Here is a 19440-nt window from a genome sequence, read left to right on the forward strand (position 1 = left end):
GTGGCAGGGACTGTGAACACTGGGATATTGAAACCCCAGCAGTATCTGGGGCCATAGTGACCTATATTGGTCTGTACTGATGCAAACTGAACCACACTGCTCCATACCGGGATGTGTAGATTTGTGGATGGGAGTGGGTGGGAGCATTCATCTGCTGGTTTCTACTTGGTTTCTGACATTGCTCAGGTGGAACTTTGACATCAGGTAGTGCTTCCCACACTGCTGTTGCTGCTTTCGCTGCTTCTGTGGGGGCATTTCCTCTGATTAAGACATCATCAGGTCTGCAGTAGTCCATACTGCTCCATACTGGGATGTGTAAATTTGCAGATGACACCAAATCGGATGGGAGCGTTGATCTGCTGGAGGGTAGGAAGCTCTGCAGAGGGATCTGGACAGGCTGCATCCATGGGCTGTGGCCAATGGGATGAGGTTCCAGAAGGCAAAGTGCTGGGTCCTGCACTTGGGCCACAACAACCCCCTGCAACGCTCCAGGCTTGGGCAAGAGCGCCTGGAAACTGCTCATGGGAAAGGAGCTGGGGGTGCTGATTGATGGAGCTGAACAGGAGCAGCTTGTGCCCAGGCAGCCAGGAAGCCACCAGCATCCTGGCCTGGATCAGCACCAGTGCGGCAGCAGGGCCAGGGCAGTGGTTGTGCCCTGCACTGGGCGCTGGTGAGGCTGCACCTCAAATCAGCTCTGGGCCCTTAACTAACAAGAGAGACATTGAGGGGCTGGAGTGGGGCCAGAGAAGGGCACCGGAGCTGGTGCAGGGCCTGGAGCACAAGTGTGATGGGGAAGGGCTGAGGGACCTGGGGGGTTCAGTCTGGAGAAGAGAAGGCTCAGGGGGGACCTGATCGCTCCCTACAACTGCCTGAGAGGAGGATGGAGCCAGGAGGGGCTGGGCTCTGCTCCCAAGGAACAAGGGATGAGACAAGAGGAACCGGCCTCAAGCTGCACCGGGGCAGGTTTAGATGGAGCTGAGGAACAATTCCTTCCCCAAAGGGTGCTCAGGCATTGGAACAGGCTGCCCAGGGCAGGGCTGGAGTCACCGTCCCTGTGAGTGTTCACACACCGTGTAGATGAGGCCCTCAGTGCCATGGGTTAGTGGTGGCCTCAGCAGTGCTGGAGTAAGGGTTGGACTGGAAGAGCTTAAAGGTCTTTTCCAACCTGGCTGATTCTATGATTCTGTGATCCCTTTTGCTGAGACATCAGTGAACCAGTGAACCATTCTGCTGAAGTTCCCTCGTTGAAAGGGGCTGCTTCTAAACCTGTTGAGGGTTTGAAAGGTTGTTGTAACGCTGATGCCTCTGCATTTACAAGCATCTGCAGTAGTTTGGAAACTTCATTCTGTCCTTCAGATAGTTTCACTTCCTCTTCAATCCCCAGTAGGTAGGCATGCCATTTTCTGCCAGTGGGTTTGTGCAGCTCCATCCTGAGGAGCAGTTCCCTTTGGCATACTGTCAAGTCAATTGAATGGATTGAATGGATGGTTTGTCCTCCTTGTTCTTGATCAATGTTCTCTGTTTTACTGCTGGGACTAAAGACAAGAGTCCTTTTTCCCACTCAGAATATCTCAGTTCAGTGTCTTTGAAAGAGGTGACTTGAACATTAAAGTTCTTTTTGGTCCATTAGGGTCAGTTTGAATAGGTCACAGGGAGAGCCATGCTCAACAAAACCCCATTCTACTATGGAGGATGGTGGAGGTGTACAGGCCCCAGTGACTGGTATGGTTTTGATTCCTGTATCAAGCATTTCCTGCTTCCTCATGCTCTGGATTCCATTCCCATGGCTTTCCCTTTCATAAAAGTGAGTACAGTGGGTGAGCAATGATAGAGAATCCAGGTCCATGTTTCCTCCAGTATCCTGGAGGACCCATAAGCTGTTGTAATTCCTTCCCAGAGTGGGGCATCTGCCCTTGTTCTGTTTTTCTGCAGGTGTCTGCAGCAATCACTGCACTGCTGCTATCCACCAAGTACCCCCAATTTGACTGCTTTCTGCTTGGTTTCTGACATTCCTTAGGTGGAACTTCAACTTCTGCACCATGGATTGCTTACACACTGCTGTTGCTGCAGTTCTTTGGGGCAAACTCCTCTGATTAAGACATCATCTATAGAATGGTACATTTTCACCTTCTGAGGAAGTGGGACCTCCTGTGGGTTCCTAGTGTTTATGGGACATAGCTGAGTCTCCTTCCAGCCCCAGGGCTACAATCCCAGCCGGAGATGCCTCAATTAACCAGGATAAATCCCTTCCTGTCAGCAGGGGTAAAGGAGATTCCAGCCTGTCCTGGCCTGCCTGTCCTGTCTGGTGATGAGACAAGAAACAGGCTGCCTCCAAAAGTGGTTGTGTCACCATTCCTGGAGGTATTTACAAGACATTTAGATGTGGCACTTGTGGATACTGCTTAGTGCTGGACTTGACAGTGTTTGGTTAATGGTTGGGCTAGATCTTAAGCATCTTTTCCAACCTAAATGGTTCCCTGGTTATACAAAATCTTCTTGTTCAGACCAAGCTCTGTCTCTCATCAGAGAAATGACACTGCAGGCAGGCAGTGTGTCTGCCAGCTGAGGGAGGGAACAGCAGTGCTTGCTTCAGGCTGTTTCCCATGGGGTTCCCCTGGAGCCCCAGGGAGCCCTGGAGGGAGCCCAGCGGGACAGAGGCAGAGCCACCTTGGGCTGGGCCTCTGCTGCTGAGCTGGGCCTGGCTCCTGGGATGCAGACAGATGCTGGCAAGAGGGCAGCGCTGCAGAGAGACAGCTCTGGCCAGGAGCAGGGCTGGGGCAGTGCCTGCAGGCACCCAGGGCAGACCTGCGAGTCTCAGAGAGCTTAAAGGCACTTGGCAGTGGAGGATGCTGAGAGCTCCCTGCAGGAGAAACCTTCCCAGCCCTGTGCATGGTAAGGCTCTGGGTGCAGGGCAATGCAGCTGCAGTTCCTGGAGGGATCTGCTCAAGCTGCTGCCTCGGACAGGCCATGGGATCTGTCAGGAGGACTCTCTTGGTTTCTCTGTGTAGATAAGGAGCAGGATGTGCTGCAGAGCAGGGCTTCTCTCTGCACCATGCGAGGGAGAGGACAAGGCAGGTCCCTTGTCCCGGGGCTGGCTGCAGGCTGTGAATGTGGGTGTGCAGCCAGGGGTGCCCAGTGCTGTCCTTGCGAGCAGGGTCCCTGCAGCCCAGGGGCTGTGTGCAGGGGCAGGGACTCTGCTGCCTGCCAGGGTCAGCACTCAGCCTGCCCAGGAGCTCCCCACAGTAGTGGGGGAGAAGCTGTTGGGGAAGGTACAACCCCTGGCAGGGAAGCAAAAGCGTTCTTGTGCACTGGAGAGGGTGCTGTGTGGGTCAGGGCTGCTCAGAGCTCCACATCTCTCTGAGCACGTTTGCAGAGGGTCCTGCTGAAAGACACTGAGGCAGCGATTGCCTGATAGGGAAGGATCCTGAGCTCTGATGTTTTCCACTCTTGGTGGGCAGGTTGGGCAGTGGGAGCTGGGAATTTCCTTCTCTGCTTTGGAGAAGGCACCGAGAGTCTTGTCAGGACTTGTGTGAGCTGCTCCTGAGACCCTGCACAGGCAGAGCTGCCCCTGGGCAGAGCCCTGCTGCCGGCAGGGGTGTGCAGGGCAGAGCTGAGCACACAGCCCATGGGATGGGCTCTGGGAGCACTGAGAGGGAGCAGAGCTGGGCCCAGAGCAGCAGCTCCTGGCAGGGACAGCTCCAGGCAGCAGAGACATGGGCAGGGAGTGGGGGGAAAGGGCAGCCCAGCCCTGGGGAAGCCTCTTGTTGTCTGGCACTGGAGGTGGCTGCTGGCCATGCTCTGCTGGGCAAGGAGCTGACTGTCTCTCTGAAAAGTGCAGGGCAGCTGAGAACCAGAGTGATGGACTCTGCAGCAACCTTGAGTAGGCACAAACCCACAGGCAGTTGAGCCCCTTTGTCTGTCCCATGCTCAGACTCTTCACAGTTGCCTTCAAAATCTTACTTAGGAATTTTATCCCTAATAGAGTCACTTGTCAGCTGTGACACTGGGAAAACAAACAAACCAACCAACCTCAGAGACAATCATGACCAAGTCACGCTCAGCCTCTCCTATGCAGACCGAAAGTGTTCAGAGTCGTGAGTGTGTAAATTGAACTTCTGTATCTGACATCCCTCCTGTCCTAACCTGTCACTGCCTTTTTCTCCTCTGACAGTGCCCCATGCCCAGAAGCAGCACATGGCCAACAGCAGCTCCATCACCCACTTCCTCCTCCTGCCATTCGCAGACAGGCGGGAGCTGCAGCTCTGGCACTTCTGGCTCTTCCTGGCCATCTCCCTGGCTGCGCTCCTGGGCAACGGCCTCATCATCACCAGCACAGCCTGCGACCAGCACCTCCACACCCCCATGTACTTCTTCCTCCTCAACCTCTCCCTGCTGGACCTGGGCTGCATCTCCACCACTGTCCCCAAATCCATGGCCAATTCCCTCTGGGACACCAGGGCCATCTCCTACACAGGTTGTGCTGCACAGCTCTTTTTCTTTGTCTTTTTCATTTCAGCAGAGTATTCTCTCCTCACTGTCATGTCCTACGACCGCTACGTGGCCATCTGCAAGCCCCTGCACTACGGGAGCCTCCTGGGCAGCAGAGCTTGTGTCCACATGGCAGCAGCTACCTGGGGCGCTGGGTTTCTCACTGCTCTGCTGCACACAGCCAATACATTTTCACTGCCCCTCTGCCAAGGCAATGCTGTGGAGCAGTTCTTCTGTGAAATCCCCCAGATCCTCAAGCTCTCCTGCTCACATTCCTACCTCAGGAAAGTTGGGCTTCTTGTGATTGGAGTCTGTATAACATTTGGCTGTTTTGCTTTCATTGTGGGGTCCTATGTGCAGATCTTCAGGGCTGTGCTGAGGATCCCCTCTGAGCAGAAATGCCACAAAGCCTTTTCCACGTGCCTCCCTCACCTGGCCGTGCTCTCCCTCTTTGTCGGCACTGGTATCTTCGCCTACCTGAAGCCCCCCTCCATCTCCTCCCCATCCCTGGATCTGGTGGTGTCAGTGCTGTACTCGGTGGTGCCTCCAGCAGTGAACCCCCTCATCTACAGCCTGAGGAACCAGGAGCTGAAGGATGCTGTGAGGAAGCTGGTGACTGGATGTGTTTCAGCAGCCATACACTGCCTGCTTTACCCTGGACAGGGCTTCCATTGTAGGTCATGACAGGCCACGTCTGTCTTTGCTGCTTTACATTTGTTTTCCTGTTTCAATTTGTGACGATGTTTCCTTCATAGAAATGCCAATTTTCATCTCCTCCTGCTTAAGTAGCCACTCGTGTTGTGTTACCCACAGACTTTGTGTCAGAGGGGGCTCTCACAGTATTTGAGTTAAATAAATGATCCTGCATCAACTTCTTCTCTGTGCTATGTCCCCACATGGCAGGAATGAAGGGGAATGAAATCAGCTTTCTGGCTGCTCCAGCTCTGGGATGGCTGCTCTGTGCCTGGAGCAGGAAGAGCTCTTGAGGAGCCCAAGGGCCAGGGCTGTTGTGCTGGTGTGGGGAGATGGGATGGCATGGGGGGGCTGCAGAGCTCTCAGGGTGTCCTGGGCAGGAGAGCAGGGGACAGAGGGGTCCCTGCAGGGGACTCCCCTGCAATGGCCCAGGCTGGGGCTGCCTGGCTGGGAGCAGCCCATGGGAAAGGTCTGGGTGGGCAGGAGCTGGACAGAAGGCAGCGTGTGCCCTGGCAGCAAGGGAGGACAGCAGCATGGCGGGCTGTATGACCAGGAGCATGGCAGGAGAACAAGGGAAGGGATGCTCTGGAATGCTCCATCCAGGTTTCAGATCCCCAATTCAGGAATGCTATTGGAAAGCACGAGTGGGTTTAGCAATGGGCCCTCAGGACAGGCAGGGACTGGAGCACGGTGCCTGTGGGGAGAGGCTGGGGGAGCTGGGCTTGTCCAGCCTGGAGAAGGGAAGGCTGATGGGGACCTGAGATCTTGGGAAGGGAAGGCTGTCGGGGACTGGCTGCCTGTACCAGCAAGGAGGACATGGAGAATACAGAGCCAGGTTCCTCACCATGGTGCCTGGTGGGAGGACAAAAGGCAATGGGGGATAGTGACAGAGGAGAGGTTGAGGCAGGACATAAGGAAACCTTTTTCCCATAGGCTCAGGCAAGTGCTGCATCAGGTCACCCAGAGAGGCTGTGCAGTCTCTGGCCTTGGGGATTTCCAAATCAGACTGAATCAAGCTTTGAACCACTTTCTCTGACCCTGTTCCTGATGAGTTGGACTTGAGACCTCCTGCGGTTCCTTCCAACCTCTGTTCTCTTATTATCTTACAATAATGGGCTTATGAGGGACCTCAAAGATGCTTTGAGGACTGGAACACTTCTCTGTTGAAGAGGCTGAGAGATCTGGAGGTGCTAAGCCTGAAGAAGAGAAGGATCCAAGGAGACATCTTAGCAATCTGCCCATACTTAGACAGGGCCTACAAAGAAATCTGCAGAGGGGCTTTCTGCAAGGGTGTGCAGTGACAGGACAAGGGGGAATGGCTTTAGGCTGAGAAAAGGGAGATTTAGCTTGGACATTAGGAGGAAGATTTACCCTGTGAGAATGCTGAGGTGCTCACAGAGGGTGCCCAGAGAAGCTCTGGCTGCCCCATCCCTGGCAGTGTTCAAGGCCAGGTTGGATGGCAGTCAGGTTTGCTCTGAAGCTGTGCTTTGCCCAGCTCTGACGTTCACAAGGGATGTCAGATGAAATCCCAGAATCATTTCATTTGAAAAGACCCTTGAGAACACCGAGTCCAGCCATTAACTGCTGTGCTGTAAGGGCTGGAGCACGTCTCCGATGAAGGCAAGCTGAGAGAGATGGGGGTGTTCAGCCTGGAGAAGAGAAGGTTCCAGGGAGACATCTCAGCATCTGCCCATAGCTAAACAGGGCCTACGAGAAATCTGGAGAGGGGCTTTTTAGAAGGCTGTGCAGTGACAGGACGAGGGGGAATGGATTTAAGCTGAAAAAGGGGAGATTTAGTTTGGACATTCGGAGGAATTTTTTCTATTTGAGGGTGGTGGGACACTGGCACAGGGTGCCCAGAGGATCTGTGGCTGCCCCATTCCTGGCAGTGTTCAAGGCCAGGTTGGTTTGGAGTCATCTTATATCTGAAGCATTGCTTTGCCCAGCTCTGATGTTCACAAGGGATGTCAGATGAAATCCAATGTAATTGTAAAGTTCTCTACATGTAGGAGTCTGGTCTGCACAAGAGAGGCTCAGCATGGCCTTAGAATCACTTTGACTGTGTTATTTATTTACTGGCCTAACACTGCTGAGGTGGTTTTTTGGGGAGGATTATAACACATTCTCTGTATGACTGAAAACCTGAAGAGTATTGAAACAGGGAGAAGTTCTCAGCTTTTTGCAGATTAGTGCAGAGCCAGGAGAGCTGCAGTGTCCATCAGTCCTTTCCCATTTGCCCTCTGCTCAAACTTCCACTGCCTGTAAGATGCCTTCACACACAAATTGCTCTTAAGAACCCCCACAAACACCTGTCCTGTGCTGAGAGCAGGGGAGCACGGTTTCAAAGGGCAGATCAGGGAGCACTCATGGGGAGAAGCAAAGGACTGTGCCCAGCAGAGCATGGCCAGCAGCCACCTCCAGTGCCAGACACCAAGAGAGCTGCCTGAACGCACCCTCCCCAGGCCTGGGCTGCCCTTTCCCCCCACTCCCTGCCCATGTCTCTGCTGCCTGGAGCTGTTCCTGCCAGGAGCTGCTGCTCTGGGCCCAGCTCTGCTCCCTCTCAGTGCTCCCAGAGCCCATTCCATGGGCTGTGTGCTCAGCTCTGCCCTGCACACCCCTGCCGGCAGCAGGGCTCTGCTGGCTGGTGGGTGAGTTATTTCTCTCTCTCTAATTCCTGCAGGTTTCCGACCCGCGCCTTGCTCCTTCAGCTGCTGATTGCCAGGTTTTCCATGTGGGTCCTTCCCTCCGTGTGTGTCCCGTGCCCATCCTGGGTCCGTCTCGTTCCTGTCAGCAGCCTGGTGGAGGTGTGGAGCGGCTCCTGCTCCCCAGCTCCCTGTGGCCATAGTTGTGGTCGCTGCAATTTCCCTGCCATGGGCAGATTCTCAGTCTGCAGCTGAGGGTTGCTTTTCCACAGCAGAGTCTTGTCTGGGGCTGGGGCAGGGTGGGGGCTGGCCCCCGGCAGTCTGCCCTATCGGGTCTGGCTGTAGGGCTGCATATTGAGTCGGTGGGATTTGTGCTCACAGTAAACAGTGCACAGTGTAGGGAAAGCAGGAATCTCGTTTGTTTCCCATGCGGATTGAAGTAAAAGGAAGCACTTGATGGTATGGAGCCATCCCTTTCTTGTGGGGTTGCGGGATGAAGGATGCTGTGAGCATGAGGGGTGCAGGGGAGCCCAGCGTGGCTGCTGCAGGGCCGGAGTTTTGTCTCTTACTGAGACTGACTCTGCGGCTCTGGCAGCAGAGGGCAGAGGCTGGTCCCCCCGTGGCCACTCCCGCAGCACCCCTGGGTGCCCAGTGCCATGGGCACGATGCTGCCGCCATCACAAAGCCGTGGTGGTCGCTGTGGAGACGCCCATTGTGATGGGGCCCCCACGCTGAGCGTGGGCTATTTAAGGAGCCAGAGCCCTGCAGGAACCAGTGCAGAGGAGAGCCCTCCCTCGGGAGGCTGCGTCTCCCGTGCCTGCCCTGCGCATCCAGGTACGGGTTCTTTGACTTTGCAATCCTGTTTTAGTGTTGCCTTGAAACCCATGGTGGGTGCGTGCTCTAAAGGGAGGAGAAGCTGTCAGGAGATGTGCTGGTGCCATCGCAGCTGTAGGAGCAGGGGCTGGGTGAGGAGGAGGCGCTGGGCTTGTTCATGTGCTTGGAGCTGAGCTCTGCCTGCAGAGGTGCTGGGGGCGAAGCAGGAGCCTTCTGTGTGCAGGAGCTGCTGGTGTCAGAGGTGCTGAGAAGGTGTCAGGGCAGGAGCAGCCCCTGGGCAGTGCAGCTGCTGGTGCTGTCCCTGGGAGCTCAGCACAAGGGGACCTGCCTGGCTGCGGCAAGGCCCGTGCATGCCCGTCGAGCATTGCGGAAGGCGGCAGGGCAATGGCAGGTTCTAGGAGCAGGGCAATGGCAGGGTCCAGGAGCCTTTACTCAGAGCGGCCAGAGCCACCAAGGGAGCCTCAGGTCCTCGGCAGGACTTGCCCAGGAGCCGGCAGCTCAGGGGACGCGAGCAGCTGACTCACAGGGGGCGGAGCCACGAGGAGCGGCGGCAGATTTGAAGTGGTCATTATCGATCAGTATCGACTATTGTCGGTCAATTGCTGAGGTGAGTAGCTCGAGAGAGGACGCCTCCAAGACCGGAGCAGGGAGGAGATCAGCGTCCAGGAGCCTTTACTCAGAGCGGCCAGAGCCACCGAGGGAGCCTCAGGTCCTCAACAGGACTTGCTCAGGGGACGCGAGCAGGGACTCACAGGGGGCGGAGCCACGAAGAGCGGCACCAGCCCTGACTGGTTAAAAACCTGCCCCTGGGAGCGCGAGCGACCTGGAGCACAGCGAACAGGGTGGATCGAGGCAGTTTGCGCGGCACTTCGAGCGGGCAGGCGAGCGGGATGGTGAGTACTGGCCGTGTGACCGGGTCGCAGTCTGGGAGCTCTGCTCTGGCTGCCCCGGCAGTGACCAGCTTAGGCACCCAGACAGAGCCGATGAGAGGGGAGGCTGCAGTGCAGAGCTCAGAGTGTAGAGAGTGCCTGCACTGGTCTCTTGAACTCGTGAAGGAGCAGAATGGGCAGGGCTGCACTCGGTGCTCCCTGGTGGAGGTCCTCTTGCAGCAGGGGCTGAGCTGCGGGATGCTGTCAATAGGCTGCAAGATGTCAGGGAAGCTGAGAGGAAGCAGGAGTGCCTCCTCCAGGCCCAAACTGTGCAGGGGCCTCAGGCGTCCCCTGCAGCTCATGGAGGAGTGGAGGAGGCTATCAACCCAGGAAGCTGGGAAATAGTAACAACAAAAAACAACAAAAAAAAGAGGAAGAGGACAATTAAAAACAAGGGGCTTCCTCCTAAAGCTATTGTCCCCACCCAGAACCGCTTTGCTGTTCTGCAGGGGGGCTAAGAAGGAAGGGCACTTGAACCAGAAACAACCGTCTGGTGCGCCGGTAAAGAAGATCACTACTGGTGCTGCCAGGAAAAAGAGACGGGTCATAGTGGTAGGGGACTCTACTTTGAAAGGGACAGAGGCACTCATCTGTCGGCCTGACCCAGTCTCGAGGGAGGTGTGTTGCCTACATGGGGCACGGATCAGGGATGTTGCAGAGAGGCTGCCTGCTCTAGTGAGACCCACGGACTATTACCCACTTCTGGTGATCCATGTGAGTGCTAGTGATGTTGATAGCAGTAGCCTGGAGAACACAAAGAAGGACTACAGAGCCCTGGGAGAGGTGGTTAGGGGCTCTGGAGCTCAGATTGCCTTTTCATCAATTCTCCAGGATACAGGGGAGGACCTTAAAAAAGCTAGGAGGATTGGCCAGGTTAAGAAATGGTTAAAAGAGTGGTGCCATAGTCAGGGGTTTGGGTGTTTTGAATACGGGACCCAAGTTAGTAGGCCAGGTCTACTGGGGGCTGGTGGAGCTAGTCTGGCAAAGAAGAGGAAGAATGGTTTTGGTAGCAGGCTTGCCAGACTGGTCAAGGTTTCTTTAAACTAGATGTGTTGGAGGAGGGGGACACTGTTCCATCCCAACACACCCAGTCAGTTGCCAGCACCTACAATAAATACTCAGAGCGATGCAGAGATATTCCAGCTGCTCCAGCCAATGAGCTGGCTTCATTTGGAGCTCGGCTCAGATGCCTCTATACAAACGCCCGTAGCATGGGGAGCAAACAAGAGGAATTAGAGATGTGTGCACGACTACGGGAGTATGATGTAGTAGGCATCACAGAAACATGGTGGGATGGCTCCTACGACTGGAGTGTTGGAATGGAAGGTTACAGGCTCTATAGAAAGACAGGCCTGGCAGGCGGGGAGGGGGAGTTGCTACTTATGTTAGGGATAGGCTGGAGAGTATGGAACTCTGTCTGGGGACGGGTGAGCAGTCGACAGAGAGTTTGTGGGTCAGGGTTAAAGGGAGAGCAGCGATGGGGGACATTACTGTGGGCATCTGTTACAGACCGTCTGATCAAGAGGACTCTGTGGATGAAGTGCTCTATAGGCAGATAGGAACAGCCTCAAGCTCACAGGCCCTTGTTCTTATGGGAGACTTCAACCACCCTGATACCTGTTGGAGGGACGGTACAGCCCGGCACAAGCAATCCAGGATGTTGCTCGATTGTGTGGAAGACAACTTCCTTCTGCAAGTAATAGAGGAGCCAAAAAGGAGAGGTGCCATGCTTGACCTCGTGCTTCACCAATAGGGAAGGGCTGGTTAGAAATGTGATGCTCCAGGGCAGCCTTGGTTGCAGTGACAACAAGATGGTCGAATTCGAGATCCTCGGGACAGTGAGAAGAGCGTGCAGCAAGCTCACTGCCCTGGACTTCAAGAGAGCAGACTTTGGCCTCTCCAGGAACCTGCTTAGTAAGGTTCCATGGGACACAGCCCTAGAGGGCAGGGGGGCCCAAGACTACTGGTTGTTATTCAAGGATCACCTGCTCCAAGCTCAGGAGTGTTGCATCCTAACTAGAAGGAAGTGCAGCAAGAGGGCCAGGAGACCTCCATGGATGGATAAGGAGCTGCTCAGGAAAATTCAGTGGAAAAAAGAGGCTTATAGAAGGTGGAAGCGGGGACAGGTGGCTTGGGAAGAATACAGGGATGTAGTCTGGGAAGCTAGGGACCAGGTGAGGAAGGCTAAGGCCCAGTTAGAATTGAACTTGGCTAGGGATGTTAAGGATAATAGGAAGGGATTCTATAGGTACATAGTGAGTAAAAGACAGACTAGGGACAACGTAGGCCCCCTCAGGAAGCTTTCAGGAGAACTGGCTACCCTGGATTTGGAGAAGGCTGAGGTTCTTAATGACTTCTTTGCCTCAGTCTTCACTGGCAAAATCTCTGACCGCACCACCCAAGTCTTGGAAGGCAGCCGCAGGGACTGTGAGAATGAGGACCCTAGGCCCACTGTAGGGGAGGATCTGGTTTGAGACCATCTTAAAAACCTAAACGTACACAAGCCCATGGGACCTGACGGAATCCATCCGCGGGTCCTGAAGGAGCTGGCAAATGAAGTTGCTAAGCCACTGGCCATCATATTTGAAAAATCATGGCAGTCAGGTGAAGTTCCCAATGACTGGGAAAAGGGAAATATAACCCCCATTTTCAAAAAAGGGGAAAATGGATGAGCCAGGGAATTACAGAGCAGTCAGTCTCACCTCTGTGCCTGGCAAACTCTTGGAGCAGATTCTCCTGGAAGGCATGCTAAGGCACATGAAAAACAAGGAGGTGGTTGGTGACAGCCAGCATGGCTTCACTAAGGGGAAATCCTGCCTGACCAATTTGGTGGCCTTCTATGATGGGGCTACAGAACTGGCAGACAGGGGTAGAGCAGCTGATGTCATCTATCTGGACTTCTGCAAGGGTTTGACACTGTCCCACACGACATTCTTGTCTCTAAATTGGAGAGACATCAATTTGATGGGTGGACCACTCTGTGGATAAAGAACTGGCTGGATGGCCGCACGCAAAGAGTTGTGGTCAATGGCTCGATGTCCGGCTGGAGACTGGTAACGAGTGGTGTCCCTCAGGGATCGCTGTTGGGACCGATCTTGTTCAACATCTTTGTCGCTGACATGGACAGTGGGATTGAGTGCGCCCTCAGCAAGTTTGCCGATGACACCAAGCTGTGTGGTTCGGTTGATACGCCAGAGGGAAGGGATGCCATCCAGAGGGACCTTGACACACTTGTGAGGTGGGCTGATGCCAACCTTATGAAGTTTAACCATGCCAAGTGCAAAGTCCTACACCTGGGTGGGAGCAATCCCTGGCACAGCTACAGGTTGGGGATAGCAGAGATCCAGAGCAGCCATGTGGAGAAAGACTTGGGGGTGTTGGTCGATGAAAAATGAACATGAGCCGGCTGCAGTGTGCGATCGCAGCCCAGAAAGCCAAGCGTATCCTGGGCTGCATCAAGAGGAGCGTGACCAGCAGGTCGAAGGAGGTGATCCTGCCCCTCTGCTCTGCTCTTGTGAGACCTCACTTGGAGCATTGTGTGCAGTTCTGGTGTCCTCAACATAAAAAGGACATGGAACTGTTGGAACAGGTCCAGAGGAGGCCATGAGGATGATCAGGGGGCTGGAGCACCTCCCGTATGAAGAGAGGCTGAGAAAGTTGGGGCTGTTCAGCCTGGAGAAGAGAAGGCTGCGTGGAGACCTCACAGCAGCTTTCCAGTATCTGAAGGGGGGCTATAAGGATGCTGGGGAGGGACACTTCATTAGGGACAGTAGTGATAGGACAAGGGGCAATGGGTTAAAACTTACACAGAGAAATTTAGATTGGATCTAAGGAAGAAATTCTTTACTGAGAGGGTGGTGAGGCACTGGAATGGGTTGCCCAGGGACGTTGTGAATGCACCATCCCTGGCGGTGCTCAAGGTCAGGCTGGACAAAGCCTTGGGTGGCATGGTTTAGGGTGAGGTGTCCCTGCCACGGAAGGGGGGTTGGAACTAGATGATCTTAAGGTCCTTTCCAACCCTGACTATTCTATGATTGTATGATTCTATTATTATTATTGGTGGTAGCGGCGGTGGTTTGTGTTATTCCTTAGTTACTGGACTGTTCTTATCTCAACCTGTGCGAGTTACATTTTTTCGATTCTCCTTCCCATCCCTCTGGGAGCGGGGAGGAGGAAGGGGGGGGAGTGAGCGAGCGACTACGTGGTTCTGAATTACTGACTGGACTTAAACCACGGCACCGCGGCAGCACATCGGGGCTACTGCAAGGCGGCAAAGGCCCTGCTGGGAAACTGGGGGGTTCCAGCAATGCCCATGGAAGTGCTTCCACCAGCACGCTTGGAAGGACACCCAACATTGCAGAACATGGCAGGGCCCTGGCAGTCTGCACCAACCCTGCAGAATCTCTTCAAGCATTCTAGATGGAGGCAGAGGCCTCAGCAGGCTCTGGCAAGGCTGCGGAATAACACCGGGCATTCCAGAATGCGCAGGTGCTCTGGAACTGTGCTAAAGCCCTCAGGAGCCTGACCACCATTCAGAAAGGTGGCAAAAGCCCTGGAGGACCTTGGAAGCCCTCCAGGTATTCCAGGCTCAGGGATCCTTATCAGACTTGCTCAGGTTCCTTCACCATCAGAGCCACTTCCCATGGGAACTCCTGGAATTGTCCCCAAGTAAGTCCAGAGTCTGTTCTCTGCTGCTGGCCTTCCTCATGCCCTTTAGCATCTTAGTCCCCACTATTGCATGCTCATGACAGCCAAGGCTGACACTGATGGTCACATCCTGAGCAGCTTTTCCAGGGGAGCATCACCCTTGTTGGCCCGCCCTGCACCTGTGTTAACCGGTTGTGCCAAGACCCTCCACTGTTGCACCCTGTTGCTTTGCATGGCCAGGGACTGCCAGGGCAATTACCTGCAAGGTACCTGCTCATTAGCCTGCAGGATTCCTCAGGTGCTGACAAAAGACCTTTTCTGTTTCCCCTCCCTGAGCAAGTAGTTTGTAACTGAGCACAATGTCCCTCTTATTGACTCCTCTGATCCTCAGTCACAAAAGCCAACCCAACCTGTTCCCTGTCACACAGAGGACCTCCAGAAATCCAAGTTTCCCCTTCATGCAGGGGGCATCCACCCTCCTCATCCTTCTTGTCTCCATGCTACACTTCTTGGGGTTCCAGCCATCAAAGGGACATGAGACTACCTGTACAATTCTCTCCTTACAGAGCTAGATCTAGGGAACAGCATTTTAAATGATGCCTCACAGAGTCCAGTGCATTTTTTCCTGGGACAGCAACAGACCAGCAGGTCCTGGTGAAAAACATTCTCTCAGCACCTTGGATGCTGCCCCTTTGGTCTCATGGACTGGTAAGGGTGTAGTCTGCAAAGACCCTAACCCCTGACTTGATCCCCATCCAGTGCTGGTTGTTTCCCTTTCCCATCCAGGGTCCTTTCTCAAAGCACAAAGTCCTGAGAGATCTTGCTGGTGGTAACTGAGGCAAAGAGGAGATAGGCTATCTGAGATCTACCTGCATGTACTCTTGCTTTATTTAGTGGTTGTCCTGCATTACCTTGTTTCTTCTTTAACTGTTTCTGAAGTAGGAGCATCTCATCCTGGTGCTCTTCAATTCCTGTTTGAGGTTGTCTGAGATTTGCTATGACCCATCGCTGTGCATAAAGGATGCTGTCTCTGAAAGCCAGATGTAGCCAAGCACACAGTTAAAATGCTTGGGCTGTTCCTTAGCTGAATCATCAAGGGAGTGAGTAAAGACCCTGCAGTGATGTACTTTGTGTTCACTCAATGCCTGCAGCTAAAGGGTGGCAGAAAGGACAGACCTGGCATCACTGATAGCAACTGATGCCTGATGCCTCTGAGCGCTTACAAGAATATTCCCAACGATGTTGTCTTGTCTCTGTATCAGCCTGCACGTACCTTTGGCCTGTCTCTATTATCTGCATGTAACTTTGACCAGCCCTGTAATGCCAAATGTCTCCAGAGATATGCACCCAGACACCTCACTCCTGGCCCCCCTCAATGTTAATGCTGAGACAAAGAGCTCCCTCATGTAGGTGCCTTTTCAAGGAAGACCTGACCAGAGGCAGGAGGAATCCTACCTCCTGTGGGTTTGTGGTGTTCATGGGAGGGAGCTGAGTCCCCTTCCAGCCCCAGGCCTACAGACTGAGGAGGAGATGCCTCAGCTAACCAGGGTGAATCCACTCCATCAGCAAGGGTAAAGGAGATCCCAGCCTGTCTTTGTCTGGCTGTCCTAATGATGGGACAAGAAATAGGCTGCCCACAGAAGTGGTTCTGTCACCATTTCTGGAGGCCTTTAAAAGACATGGAGATGTGGCACTTGTTGACATGGGTCAGTGGTGGACATGACAGTGTTTGGTTAATAGCTGGAGTTGATCTTACATGTCTTTTTGAATCTAAATGATTCTGTAATTGTGAGAAACTTTGTTTACACCAAACTCCATCTCTCAGCAGAGAAATGACACTGCAGGCAGGCAGTGTGTCAGCCAGCTGAGGGAGGGAACATCAGGGCTTGCTTCATGCTGTTTCCCATGGGGTTCCTCTGGAGCCCAGGGATCCCTGGAGGGAGCCCAGTGGGGCAGAGGCAGAACCACCTTTTGCTGGGCCTCTCCTGATGAGCTGGGACCCAAGAGATACCTGCGAGCCTCAGAGAGCTTAAAGGCACTTGGCAGTGGAGGATGCTGAGAGCTCCCTGCAGGAGAAACCTTCCCAGCCCTGTGCATGGTAAGGCTCTGGGTGCAGGGCAATGCAGCTGCAGTTCCTGGAGGGATCTGCTCAAGCTGCTGCCTCGGACAGTCCATGGGATCTGTCAGGAGGACTCTCTTGGGTTCTCTGTGTAGATAAGGAGCAGGATGTGCTGCAGAGCAGGGCTTCCCTCTGCACCATGCGAGGGACAGGACAAGGCAGGTCCCTTGTCCCGGGGCTGGCTGCAGGCTGTGAATGTGGGTGTGCAGCCAGGGGTGCCCAGCGCTGTCCTTGCCAGCAGGGTGCCTGCAGCCCAGGGGCTGTGTGCAGGGGCAGGGACTCTGCTGCCTGCCAGGGTCAGCACTCAGCCTGCCCGGGAGCTCCCCACAATAGTGGGGGAGAGGGGCTGGAGGTAAGCAACAACCCCTGGCAGGGCAGTAGAAGTGTTCTTGTGCACTGGAGAGGGTGCTGTGTGGGACAGGGCTGCTCAGAGCTCCACATCACTCTGAGGGTCCTTCTGAAAGACACTGAGGCAGCGATTGCCTGATAGGGAAGGATCCTGAGCTTTGATGTTTTCCACTCTTGGTGGGCAGGTTGGGCAGTGGGAGCTGGGAATTTCCTTCTCTGCTTTGGAGAAGGCACCGAGAGTCTTGTCAGGACTTGTGTGAGCTGCTCCTGAGCCCTTGCACAGGCAGAGCTGCCCCTGGGCAGAGCCCTGCTGCCGGGAGGGGTGTGCAGGGCAGAGCTGAGCACACAGCCCATGGGATGGGCTCTGGGAGCACTGAGAGGGAGCAGAGCTGGGCCCAGAGCAGCAGCTCCTGGCAGGGACAGCTCCAGGCAGCAGAGACATGGGCAGGGAGTGGGGGGAAAGGGCAGCCCAGGCCTGGGGAGGGTGCATTCAGGCAGCTCTCTTGGTGTCTGGCACTGGAGGTGGCTGCTGGCCATGCTCTGCTGGGCAAGGAGCTGACTGTCTCTCTGGAACATCTCCTCTGCACTTCCCTGACTGGCTGCTCTGCCTGTGCTGCTGGGCTTGTGACCTGCCCCCAGACAGGCACAGCTCTCCCGTAGGGTCCTCGGGAGTGCACAGCTGGGGGGCAGCACTCTGCACTCGGAGTCCTTTGCTTCTGCTTCCAAGGGCTGTGCTCTACTCTGTCTACCACAGCTGCACTCTGGGTTGCGAGGGAGAAGTTTTGCCCTTTGCAACAGCAGAGGTTCCTGCCTGGCACCAGAGTCCAGTTGTTCTTTATCTCATTCTTTCTCCTTTTATTCTCTCAATTTATCTGTGTGTGCAGTAATACTTTAGGTATCACAAGGACAAGTGCAGGGCAGCTGGGAACAAGAGTGACGGACTCTGCAGGTCTCCAGACTATCCGCTAAACCACGGGCTGCTGAGCCCTTTCATCTCTCCTGTCCTAAGACTGACCACGCGTTCAGTTACAAAAATTAGTATTTCTACACCTCAAATAGCACTTGTCAGCTGAGAAACTCCTGCGAAAATCCTGATAAAGTCACGCTGAGGCTCTGCCCTGCAGCCACAATCTTCATAGCTGTGAGTGCAGACACTGAAACTCTGTTTCATCTGACATCCCTGGTGGGTATGGGAGCTTTCGCAGGGCAGCTTCATGAAACCCCTGCAGTGGTACAGAGCTGAGTCCTTGGAGCCACATTGCTTCTGCCAGCACACTCAGCACCAGCACCAGGAAAGGGAAAATGCATTTGAACTTGAGGGGATGGTAGAAATCGTATGGGAAATCAACTGGGTTTATCCTGAGAAGCCTCCCCTAACCTGTCACTGCCTTTTTCTGCTCTGACAGTGCCCCATGCCCAGAGGCAGCAGATGGCCAACGGCAGCTCCATCACCCACTTCCTCCTCCTGCCATTCGCAGACAGGCGGGAGCTGCAGCTCTGGCACTTCTGGCTCTTCCTGGCCATCTCCCTGGCTGCGCTCCTGGGCAACGGCCTCATCATCACCAGCACAGCCTGCGACCAGCACCTCCACACCCCCATGTACTTCTTCCTCCTCAACCTCTCCTTGCTGGACCTGGGCTGCATCTCCACCACTGTCCCCAAATCCATGGCCAATTCCCTCTGGGACACCAGGGCCATCTCCTACACAGGTTGTGCTGCACAGCTCTTTTTCTTTGCCTTCTTCTTTTCAGCTGAGTTTTCTCTCCTCACCATTATGTCCTACGACCGCTACGTGGCCATCTGCAAGCCCCTGCACTACGGGAGCCTCCTGGGCAGCAGAGCTTGTGTCCACATGGCAGCAGCTGCCTGGGGCGCTGGCTTTCTCACTGCTCTGCTGCACACAGCCAATACATTTTCACTCCCCCTCTGCCGAGGCAATGCTGTGGAGCAGTTCTTCTGGAAATCCCCCAGATCCTCAAGCTCTCCTGCTCACATTCCTACCTCAGGAAAGTTGGGCTTCTTGTGCTAAGTTGGTTTTTAGGACTCAGCTGTTTTGTGTTCATTGTGGGGTCCTATGTGCAGATCTTCAGGGCAGTGCTGAGGATCTCCGCTGAGCAGAGACGCCACAAAGCCTTTTCCATGTGCCTCCCTCACCTGGCTGTGGTCTCCCTCTTTGTCAGCACTGGCACATTTGCCTACATGAAGCCATCCTCCATGTCCTTCCCATCCCTGGATCTGGTGGTGTCAGTGCTGTACTCGGTGGTGCCTCCAGCAGTGAACCCCCTCATCTACAGCCTGAGGAACCAGGAGCTCAAGGATGCTGTGAGGAAGCTGGTGACTGGATGTGTTTCAGCAGCCATACACTGCCTGCTTTACCCTGGACAGGGCTTCCATTGTAGGTCATGACAGGCCACGTCTGTCTTTGCTGCTTTACAGCTGTTTTCCTGTTTCAATTTGTGATGATCTTGTCTTCATAGAAATGTCAGTTTTCATCTCCTCCGCTTTTGTTGTGTGACCCACAGACTTTGTGTCACTGGACGTCTCTCATTTTATTTATGTAAAATAAATGATCCTGCAGCAACGTCTTCTCTGTGCTATGTCCTCACATGGCAGAAATGAAGGGGAATGAAATCAGCTTTCTGGCTGCTCCAGCTCTGGGATGGCTGCTCTGTGCCTGGAGCAGGAAGAGCTCTTGAGGAGCCCAAGGGCCGGGGCTGTTGTGCTGGTGTGGGGAGAGGGG

General features: G+C 54.5%; 1 protein-coding gene and 1 pseudogene across 2 annotated transcripts; both read left to right on the forward strand.

Moving 5' to 3' along the window:
- Positions 1-4185: 4185 nt before the first annotated feature.
- On the forward strand, positions 4186-5172 carry LOC308228591 (olfactory receptor 14A16-like; the record flags this gene model as incomplete). The annotated part of the gene is made up of 1 exon (XM_080631968.1): positions 4186-5172. The coding sequence occupies exon 1, from the start codon at positions 4195-4197 to the stop codon at positions 5170-5172; it is 978 nt and encodes a 325-aa protein (XP_080488094.1). The 5' UTR covers positions 4186-4194.
- Positions 5173-18129: 12957 nt separating this feature from the next.
- On the forward strand, positions 18130-19106 carry LOC308228592 (olfactory receptor 14A16-like; annotated as a pseudogene). Its single transcript has one exon. The product of its transcript is annotated as an olfactory receptor 14A16-like (transcript).
- Positions 19107-19440: the final 334 nt, after the last annotated feature.

This window comes from Psittacula echo (assembly GCF_963264785.1).
Source record: "Psittacula echo genome assembly, chromosome: 19".
In the NCBI taxonomy this organism is placed as follows: Eukaryota; Metazoa; Chordata; class Aves; order Psittaciformes; family Psittacidae; genus Psittacula; species Psittacula echo.